Source organism: Lolium rigidum, chromosome 1 (assembly GCF_022539505.1).
Source record: "Lolium rigidum isolate FL_2022 chromosome 1, APGP_CSIRO_Lrig_0.1, whole genome shotgun sequence".
In the NCBI taxonomy this organism is placed as follows: domain Eukaryota; kingdom Viridiplantae; phylum Streptophyta; class Magnoliopsida; order Poales; family Poaceae; genus Lolium; species Lolium rigidum.
Window position 1 is genome coordinate 171,198,046 of NC_061508.1, and position 10,498 is coordinate 171,208,543.

At 45.4% G+C, this 10,498-nt stretch overlaps 1 protein-coding gene across 27 annotated transcripts; it reads right to left on the reverse strand.

Moving 5' to 3' along the window:
- Positions 1-3,905: 3,905 nt before the first annotated feature.
- LOC124684998 (nucleobase-ascorbate transporter 6-like) lies at positions 3,906-9,154 on the reverse strand. Of its 27 annotated transcripts, none has more exons than XM_047219285.1 (10): positions 8,737-9,154; positions 8,475-8,652; positions 8,092-8,260; positions 6,664-7,328; positions 6,330-6,390; positions 6,071-6,247; positions 5,850-5,931; positions 5,305-5,382; positions 4,470-4,555; positions 3,906-4,291 (listed from the first exon to the last, which is right to left on the reverse strand). In XM_047219285.1, the coding sequence occupies exons 4-10, from the start codon at positions 6,780-6,782 to the stop codon at positions 4,220-4,222; spliced, it is 675 nt and encodes a 224-aa protein (XP_047075241.1). In that variant the 5' UTR covers positions 6,783-7,328; positions 8,092-8,260; positions 8,475-8,652; positions 8,737-9,154; the 3' UTR covers positions 3,906-4,219. The 27 variants fall into 27 exon arrangements, 14 of the variants coding, with proteins under 14 accessions (XP_047075241.1, XP_047075233.1, XP_047075255.1 ...); XM_047219277.1 differs by having other exon boundaries at positions 8,453-8,652; XM_047219299.1 differs by having other exon boundaries at positions 6,664-6,708; positions 7,233-7,328; positions 8,092-8,652.
- Positions 9,155-10,498: the final 1,344 nt, after the last annotated feature.

A 10,498-nucleotide genomic window follows, 5' to 3' on the forward strand; every position in this document is an offset into this window, starting at 1 on the left:
GGGTACGTCGTGTGCCTAATCTCGCTCCCGGAATCTCCATCGTCGCTCTCTCCCGAAACCCAAGTCTACAATACGTAGGCATTGGTGAGGTGATCCCTCGTCAGGGAGCGCCTGGACGGCATGTTGGAGGATCTTCTTGCAGCGGCCCGTCGCATTTCTACGGCGTCCAGCCTCTGAGGGGCCCCTTGCTATGGGGATGTATCGCTTTGCTAGTTTTTCTGGGCATGTTGTGTTGTTGCCCCAGCAGACTGTTGTTGTTGTGTGTGCTGTGCTTGTCGTATTGTATCTGAACCTTGTATGCTTGTGGCTTTATCTATAATAAAGCGGGACGTAAGCCTATTTCGAGGAAGAACATTGAGAAGCTGATCAAACAACACTGTGGTTGGCTGAATACCAAACCAGTCAAGTTGATTCAGAACCAAGTCGATGGCATCTCCCTGACCAGTACCTTCATCAGGTGGAAAGCTTTCTGATAATCTCCTCGTAGACTCCCCGCACCGTGCGTGCATAGCCTGCTCTGGCGTGGTGCTTATGACACGGCACGAACCTGCGTGCTCCTCCGGATCTCCGGCCAGCCGAGAAAACCGTGCCGAGCACAGCGAGCATAGGCCGGTTATGGCGCCGACGGAGCAAGCGACGGCGACAATATCGATTGGGTACAGATCGAATCGCCACGTCTGTATCGGATCCTCGATGAAGCGGTAATAATAACCATCAAAAAACAAAAGTTGATTGACTCTTCGCCTTGATTGACCGGTCTATATACATGAGGGTTTACATAGGTGCACATCGACCAGGACTATTGGTGCGAGGCCCGGTGACCGCACGAGATACGTCTAGGAGTACGATCGATCCGGGCATACCTGCTGCATTGGTGCGACTTACAAAAGCGTCTTTGGTGATTGACGAAAGCGTAAATTGACGGACCAAACCGCGGAAACGCTTCTCACTTTATTATTAGGTAGGTACTAGCACAAATGCCCGTGCGTTGCGACGGGAAACTGAAATATATGCGTTGCGATTAGACGTGTCGCTGCCAACGTCTCCTCTCACCAATGCTTCAGCCAAGCCAGTGCATGTGCTCGAACGCCATTAAAGCCATGTGTCACTATCGCCACCTCACTCCGCTCCACCGAGAGCATCTCCACTCCTCCCTCCCCCATAAATAGGCCATATTAGAGGCGCCGGTGATGTTTGTATTGGGAGGCGCCGATTACCAATTGAGGCCCCCATATGCCGCCTCACTCCGCTCCACTAAGAGCATCTCCACCCCCAACAGATGGGCCATATTAGAGGTGTCGGTGCTGTTTGTATTGGGAGGCGCCGATTACCAACCGAGGCCCCCATACGCCGCCTCAAAATGCCTATTGGCCCACATATTTGTAATAAGCAGTTCACGCCCAACAAAAAATGCTGCTAGTTCATGACAGAACACCACAAGTTCATCACTCCCTCGTCAATGATATTGGTTCAATGTTTCAACTAACAAAAAAAGCCACAGTTTCGGCCACAGATAATACACAACCTCAACTCAGATGGTAGGCTTAGGATCCGTCGCAATAGAAGGTGTCTCTTCCGTGGTAGCCGATGTCACCATTAGTGTCGGCGTATGAAACGACTTGCTCAGCAACTACTCAAGAGATCCAGGAGGAATTGAGAACGAGTAGCAACTTGATTAGCCGGCGGCGCTGAAGCACAAGGGCTCAATGAAAAAGCACGCCAACAAGCTAGGTCGAAGCTGCATATAATGATATGAATATACAACTGAATGTCAATGTGATTGGAATCTACAACAACCGAGCCAGTTATTGAGAATGGAAGCGGCTTCCTCTTGCTACCACCAGCAAGGACAGGCCGTGACCATAGTCACCGACCTTATATGCACGATCAAATCATCAAAATATACATGTGTAAGGGGAAAAAAAGCAAAGAAAGTAATGGAGTATATAATCACCAAAGCTATTTTAGTTCAGACCAACAGGGAGATATCGATATTGCCCATCAGACCAGAGTAATTATGATTCGTTGCACCTTTGTAAGATTGGGATCAAGAAGCCAAAAGTCATCTTTTCTAGTCACACTGGAGCTTGCACTAAACTGAAATTTGCATCCCTAAATACCAAACCAATCGTTCTATGAAACGCGTGTTGCTGTCGACTGCCTGTCCGGAAAGGCTGCATCTGAGCACAGACACACTGGAGAACAGATGCGCGCTTCGCGGCCGACCTGCACGCAAGCAAAACGCCACCGGCAGAGGCCATCTGCGTGTGTCTGCGCTTGTTTGGCTGTCTTCATCCTCAAGCTGACGGACCGCGGACTTGGAGGCGGTGACTTACGGAACTGAAAAGGACGCACGACGCCGGACCTGGAGGTTGCGGTAACGCCTGGCGAGGAGGTCACCGACGACGGAGGTACTTCCGTCTAGCTCTGCCGCCGCAGGGCAGCTCGAGAACCCTTCTACGGGAATCCTCTCCTGGAATCTTCCAAAGCACCTGTACCTGTACGGCTGTACCAAATCCTCAATCTCGCCTAATCCCGATCAAATCCTCAATCTCGCCGAATCCCCACGCGGCACGGCCGCTCGAGGCATGATGCGTGTGGTGTCGGACGGCACAAATAGCGGCGGACACAACCGATATGCCCCGTCGCCGTCCCGGCGGCAACAAAGTGAAGTCACCCACGACCGCTCGCGTGCGGCCACAATGACCATTACAGAGTAGCGCAGCGGCCACTCGAGCCAAGATGCGTGTGGCGTCGGGCGGAACGGACGCACGCGGCCGTGGGCGGGGGCAGGACAATGCCCGCGCGTTGCTGCGAAAAGCGGAATAGAAGATTTCTTCAGTGTTCTATTCTCCTCCTCCGTGAATAGACACTAGATTTTGATGTGCGCCTTGGCGCACGACCCCGTAATGTACATTTTATATAACTACCATAAATAACAACGGTCAACTTGATAAGACAATTCTTAGTTTCACAAAACCTTGTTAGTAGGTTGAAATTAGGATAAGGCGTACTCCGATATCCTCCACCCAATCTACCACCAAAATTGAGGGGGTAAGTTAGTCCAAGAAAGAAGCCAAAGTTTGAATAGAGGGAAGGGAGCAGTGAAGCAAAACCCTTACACAAAACTACAAAATATGTGAGCAATCACATGGAGAGATACATGGGTAAAACAATTAGTTAATTCGGTAGTTGTAGCAGTTAACAAACATATAAATATACAATTAGATCCAAAAGGCTAAGGAGTTGAGAGGCAGTGCCCAACCATAATATAGTAAAAAGCATAAATCTATGCCTTATATGCTTTCGCGCAAATCAAAAACAAAGAGAAAAATATAGATTTAGGGTGCGGCCTTGGCGCACGATCCTGTGAAGCGTGTGCCTATGTTTTTTTTATAAAATGATGATGAAAATTAACTGCTAATATGATAATATATTTCTTAGGTTTTACAATAAGTTGTGGCTATAACTAAATTAGAATCACAAGCACATGAAACCACAAATGGAATAACGGACGCTTATATAGGCGAGGGCGAGGCAGGTATGACGCCGTATTCCAGCAAGATACTTTGCCCAATCGATAACATAACTATTCTTCTGATTGGTTCGTGTGATATTGTCAATCAGAGAAAGTTATGATGTCTTCTATGAAATAAGTTTTTTCAGAGAACCTACGACACACATATGAAGCTGATGCTGGGGCATGTATTCAAGTTTTGAACATTTGTTGCTGAAGTTGGCCTGGAAATAATTATAATCGGCACCGATGCTCATAATTGTATACCAAATAGTTCCAGCAAACACATATGAGAAATACGTGTACAAGCGGCCCTGTCAATTGCATAGGCATTCAGTTCACTGGTTCATCATTTATTTGTGCTGCTACCTGTTTCGTAGTGTAAAAGTTGCCAGCAGTATATAAGAAGTTATATAAGAAGTGTAGCCCAAACCGCCGTACAATCAGACACGGAACACCTCTGATTACAACACAGGATCAGCTGCAGCAACAACATTGACTAAAAAAATGTTAAATTAATCATTTCCTTAAAATTTACATTCACCGATAATTTTCCATTCAGTTATTCACCAACATATGCTAGTCACGTTTGTCGTCACGTAGGTGGCTCAATGATAGGCTGCAACCGCCTGGACAATACAGCCTACACAGATCTTCGTCACATGCCGATAATGGCAAGGGGGCCCTTAATGAATCTCCTTCCTAGGGGTTGTTCCTGCTAGGGTGCGGTGGCCACCTCTGGAGTGTCTCCATCGCATTGCCCTGACAACATATCTACAAATGAAGGAAAAAAACATAATCACTCTTGTTATCTGAGCTAAAACAAATGCCAAGACATATAACTTTCGTCCGCTGTTCTACATCAATAAGCAGATTTTGAATAATGTCATTTGTGTGAAATGAGATTGAGAGCACCACTCCATATTTCACTCATAGGTTTGTAGCCACTGACCTTGCAATTTCCTTCCACCATGTAAATTGATCTCTTATGTACGCTTTGTTCCTCAGCATCGAATGGGTTGTAATCTAAAAATATAACTGTAAAGTCATTCCTTAATATTAGCTTAAATTGGAAAAACATATAGTATGGTCTTGTTACTGAAGTCTGACTACTAATGTGAAAATGGATGAATTCTCTATCTCAGACATATCAGCATCTTGGCTACGAAAAGCTTTTCTTAAAAGAAATACAATAGTAAGAGACCAGGGTCAATAATATTCACACAAGCAACATGAGTAAACAATATTAGAAAGAAGACAAAATCCATGAGAGAAAAACCAGTATCGAAAAGACAAAATCTAAATGAAAAGATGCATCCAGTATGGTGTTGTTTTTAGGATAGTTGTCTACCAACAGTGCAGTTGCGAAAAGAATTGCAGTAATACTAAGCAACAAAGATCAGATCTAAGAAAAACTAAATCCAGTGCAGCGTGGATATAGGCATGGGGTTAACAGAAATATTGAGGATATTATTGATCTAGGCATGTTTATAATTAGCTGAAACTGGGCAGAAGACAATGACGATATGGTGTACTTATGTTATACACCATTTCCATTGCTCGAGATGGATCCAATGCGAACGAAAATAAACATCAACACCTAGGGCCATGGCATAACTTGGTATTTTCTGCACACACCATCAAAGGGGTAGATTGCTGGCCATTCATGACATCATCTACAGAGATCTAGGGACACCGCAAGTGTACTGTGAGTTGTGTAGTTTGTGTACAAACTAACTTGAAAATTTGGTGTACCGTGCAGAAAATTATAAAAAAGAACAACTTACACATGACTAAGAGAACAATAGGCAATGGCAGCCGAACAAAGCGGAGAACTGCAACACCAGCTATATACACCTGACAGTCTGACACACTTAAATAAGTGATCAGTTTTACTAAAAATAAGGGATCCTTGTACTACCTCATAAGAGGAACCTCACTTACTTCATATATATCCAGTAAATTAACTTTCATGGATAGTAATGCAGAAACCCGTGAGTCAATGTGTTACTCACTGAAACAATGAAAGAATATTGTAAACTTCAGTTGGAAAGATACCATGTGCACCGTCCTGAGCTAAATCGCATAGATGCTAGAAAATTTGCATTTAGCTATGAAATTCTATTTCTTGTTGACACTCAAAATTCAACAGTTTGATCAATAGATGCCACCTGTCATGATTCATGAACAACTCAAATTCATATTCCTTCTAGGACATGGATTCTGCTTTTGTCCAAATTATTTTAAACAATTGGTCCTGAATGGAAAGAACATAAGGAAAGGCCACGAGTAATTTAGTAACTAAAATTTGTAAATAGTGGCAGGGCCTTACCAAATAAAACAATTTGTATGGATGGATGAACGCAGAGCTCACACGTAGTTTGCTTGAATGATGTACCTGTATTGTCACACTCCTACAGTATACGGTGGACAAGCAGATATTGAGAACTTTAACAGATAAAAGTACACGAGCTAATAAAGGAGATGCAAGAACAAGCTAGATAAATTAGGAAGAATAAAGAGGGATCTATTACCAGGAAAAACATGACTGACCGTATGCGAATCTGGTTCACCAGGGTAACGTCCGGCAAGGATGATCAAGAGGGTAGGCAAAACAAATGTGTATGTTCCACCAATCACCGCAGGGAAATAAGCACCAAAGAAACTCTGTTGAAGGGTATTAATTCCAGTTACAAACATCAATATTTGAGTTACAATTGATTTGTCCTCCTAACAAAGGAAAAAAACACTATTACTCTTTGATCAACATTTTTTGCCAAAGCAATAGAGCTGAGTACACTTGTATTCTTACATTATTTCCTCCCATATGCAATAATGTTGAAACCCAAGGAGACTGGCCAGTCTGGCCTCCGCTGAATTATGAAACATTTCATACAATCAAATTTCAGAATCCACTTTCTCACTGAACACATAAAATCAGTAAGTTACAAAGAGTATAGTGGAAGTGTATAGAGAAACTATTTCAGTAGCAGAATTATCCAGCTTTCCAGGGACATACTTCACAACACTGGCAAAAATATGAAGCTAATGGAAGCAAGAATCAACAAGTGATCAACCTCGGAAGGAATGGCCTCATTTACAGAGAGAAAATATTTTGTTAAATAGAAGTTCAAAGATGGTAGTACCTAATTCCCTGGTTGTGGTGAGCACTTGTTGATTCTTGCTGCAGCCTGAACCATGTGGAAAAAAAGCAATTTTTTTTGCAAACGGTAGTGTTAGATTTAAGCACAAAAGTAGCACACATAGTTCATGGAGAGGGGCGCAATGGAAGGGTGCTACATAATACATGGCTGATAAGATTCTAATATGATATCAGTATTCATGTAACTGCTCAATATAGTGGCATGGCTCTATTTAAAAGCGATGGTGAGTCCACGATATTCGCTCCACACTGTTGAAAAGTGAGGTGACCAAAGTATAAAACAATGTTGCTCTCATGACGAGTCCAAAAACAAGAAATAATCAAACATTAGTTGGCTGGTCATTATAAAATATATAGCTTGTAAACTTCTCACAGATAATGATGTTGTTTAAAAGGTCAAAATAACTGATATGTTGAGGAGCAAAGGTTAGGTGTATCAGAGCAACAAGAATTATAGGCTAAAATAGGGTTAAGCATCCATCTTTTGTAGATGGAAAAAGGCACACAAACAAGCAACCACGTAGCAAAAGAGAAATCAACTGGATACGTTACCCTCTGCTTGATTTCCTGACCAGCAGCAGAATCATTTTTACATCCTTCAAATGCCTAGGTGTTTCTTCAACATTTCAGCAAAAAACATGCAACTGTCTGCATAGATATTAAATTCAAAATTCAGGTGCTGGTTCATCATCATAAAAGATAAGAATGGCTGCATAACACAACAGTATGCACAAAGATTATGTCAACACATACAAGAGGAAAATTGCACAATTACTCTGGTGCAGAAAAGAACATGAGAATCTAGCATGCAGTATATTTATTATGGCAATAGATATTTCAGTTAGTACACACTATCATATCGATAGGGAGAGGAGAACATTAGTAGAGCTGACAATTAACTGCCATGTAATTCTTATCTAGAAACTATTTATTTTTCAAATTGAGGAGACTGAGCTGCCATTTTCATTGAAATGAAATCGATAATACAGAAGTCTTAAATATGTTCTGGCCAGTGCAGTTTTTATGTCACCATATTATAGAACCAACAAAACACTACACAATAGTTCTTCCGAAACCAAACCACACGCATGAACAAATGGCTACTCTTCAGGCATATCTACAAACTTCAGTATATGAACCAAGAGACGGCGGAAATCAACGGGAATGTGCATCTCTTACTGTCAACTACACAAAATATCCCGAAAACACAAGTATACACTCCATAAAGGAAGAAACCTGGCGAAATTCTCAAGAATTGGCAAGATGTAAACAATGAACACAACCTGTACAACTGGGAAGAGTGAAATCACAAGAGGCCACCGTCACTTCATGAAATTACAAATTAAAACCTACAACCATTGCATGAGGAAGAGAAAAAGGGCAGTGGGAGGGGGAAGACCTTAGCGACAACCTGCTGTAGTTGGAGCCGCGGGTGTGCATGCTGGAGGTGGGAGGGGCGGCACCACTGGACTTCTGATCGCGGACGATTTGGAAAGGGGCCAGCCGACGATGGTGGCGGTGGGCATCGTTCCTCAAGTTCAGCTCTTCCTCCATCTGTTGGGACAGATGGGAGATGCAACCTACCAAATTTTACAAATGGTCAGTGCAGCTTAACAACAATTGCTAGCAATATCAAGCACCAAGAAAGCACTAAGAAAAAGGGGATTGCAATTCAATAGCTTAGTTTCCAGTGATAAAGCAGTACACTTTGGGTTCTATGGATTCACTGCCCAGGTAGCAAACTAATCGAACCACAAAGCAAGGGAACAAACCAGATAAACACTGAAGCCATACTTGGAAGCAAACAAACCACAGGGATTAATCAACGAAACGAAGGAGCTGGAAAGAAGATGGATTCTTATCCCGGGTGGATCCGGTCGACGGCACCATGGATGAGCTCTGCACCAAGGAGAAATTGTGGCCACACCAACAGGCAGAAGAGGCAGCACCAATAATCATGTGAGTTGAAACCCTAATCAACCATGGCAGATCAACCCTTGCTTAGACCCCCACACACACAGATGCAATTTTGGGGGAAAACGGAAGAAAAACTAACCTGCTACAGCCAGGAGGTGACGCACCTCCACTGTCTCATTCGCTCAGCTGTAGCGGATCTGCTGATTCTACTCCGGTGCTCACCATGGTCGCCATCAGGTCGCCTGCTCGCGCTGCTCCCTCAGACGTAGTGGCTTCACACGAGCGGCGCGGAGAAGCTCGATCCCGAGCGACGGCAACCTTGAGCGTGGGCACAGAGGCCATGGCGAGCGGCGCGGAAAAGCTCGATCCCGAGCGGCACCACGGGGGAGAAGAGGCGGCGCGGGGTGGCGGCGGGCGCTTTCGCGGCAGGTATGAGCGGGAGGACACAGCCGACAACGCTCGCCGGAGAGGAGAGCGGCGGCGGCTCGCCGGAGAGGAGAGCGGCAGCATGGAGAGTGAGCTAGGGAGGCGGCGGCTGCCTCTGCGGGATTGGAAGGGGAGAGGGAGCGACGGCATTGGAGAGGACGCGGCCTTTTCCCTCAGCTCGCAGCCACGCGCGACGCGAGAGGCTGGGCCGAGCGGGCTTTCACATGACCCATGGATAAAACGTGGGTTCGTGGGAGGGCCTCGCGCCCTGGACGAAATCGACGGCGGAGATCGCGCCACGTCAGCTCGATCTGACGACTGAAAATCCAAAGCGCTGTGAGACCCCCTATGGGGGGCATCATATACACCTTTAGATGTCAAAGAAACTTCCCTGGCATAAAGAGTTGCCGCCTGGCGGCAGCGCCAGCCTAATCAAGGGCTCAGGTCCCATCTTCCTTCTTAGTGGTCGGGTTGAAGAGGATGCTACCCATAGAAAACTCATCAATGGATGTGGTGAGGAGCACGATCGGCGGCTATTGGACAATGTGCTTGACAGCTAGCGCGAGAGGTTCATGTCGAGGCCAGCTAGCTAGGGCTGGCTACCGCTGTTGGATTGGTCAATCCATCAAGAACGCAAAGGTAGTTACGAAGGAAAAAATTTGACTTCACGGCGAGCGAGTTATATGCGCGAGGGGGTAACGCGCAGGGATAGGATTGTACACAATATACACCAAAGACCAGACGACACACAGTTTACATACTGTCTCGTCACGTTCAGTCTACAAATCTCGTTAATTCCATTGCTTCTCGTTTTGGCCCACGGTCTGCACTCCTCGTACCACATATAGATGCGGCGGATGGACGCGATTTGGCGACCAGGTAAACATACTTGATCAATGAATCTGGACCACGAAAAAAGGACATGTATGAATCTATGATTCTAATCCCCTACCTCAAGGGAGATTTGATTCTTGTCAATCTTGATCAAATCAGACGTGTGGTAGATCGGAATGAGGGCGATCGGCGATCTCGTGGCGGCCGGCGGCCTGGCCGCCTAGGCCCTTCCCCTTGGCAACGGTGAGCTCCCTACTCCTCTCGTCCCATGGAGACTCCTCTCCGGTGGCCTGTGGTTTTCTCGACTCTCCTCTCGTCCCGCCCTCCGATCCGCACCTATGACGGATTTCTCTACCTCCGCCGCAATGCACGCCGTCTTGTGCTGATTGATGGGAAAGGTTCTGCTGTGGACACCCGATTCCTGAAAGCAAATGAGATCATACGCTCTGGATCTACGATCTTCATGCCTTGTCATCGCATCTCTGTTGGGGATCGCGACTTGGATCTGCCAGAGTCATCCACCATTCGTCCAGCTCAGGTATCCTCCCAACCTGCTCCCAAATTGGATCTTTGTCCGGGATTGGACATTCAACATAAGATTTGGAGGGAATTTCATTGCCCAGTTGCGTTCTCTCCCATGG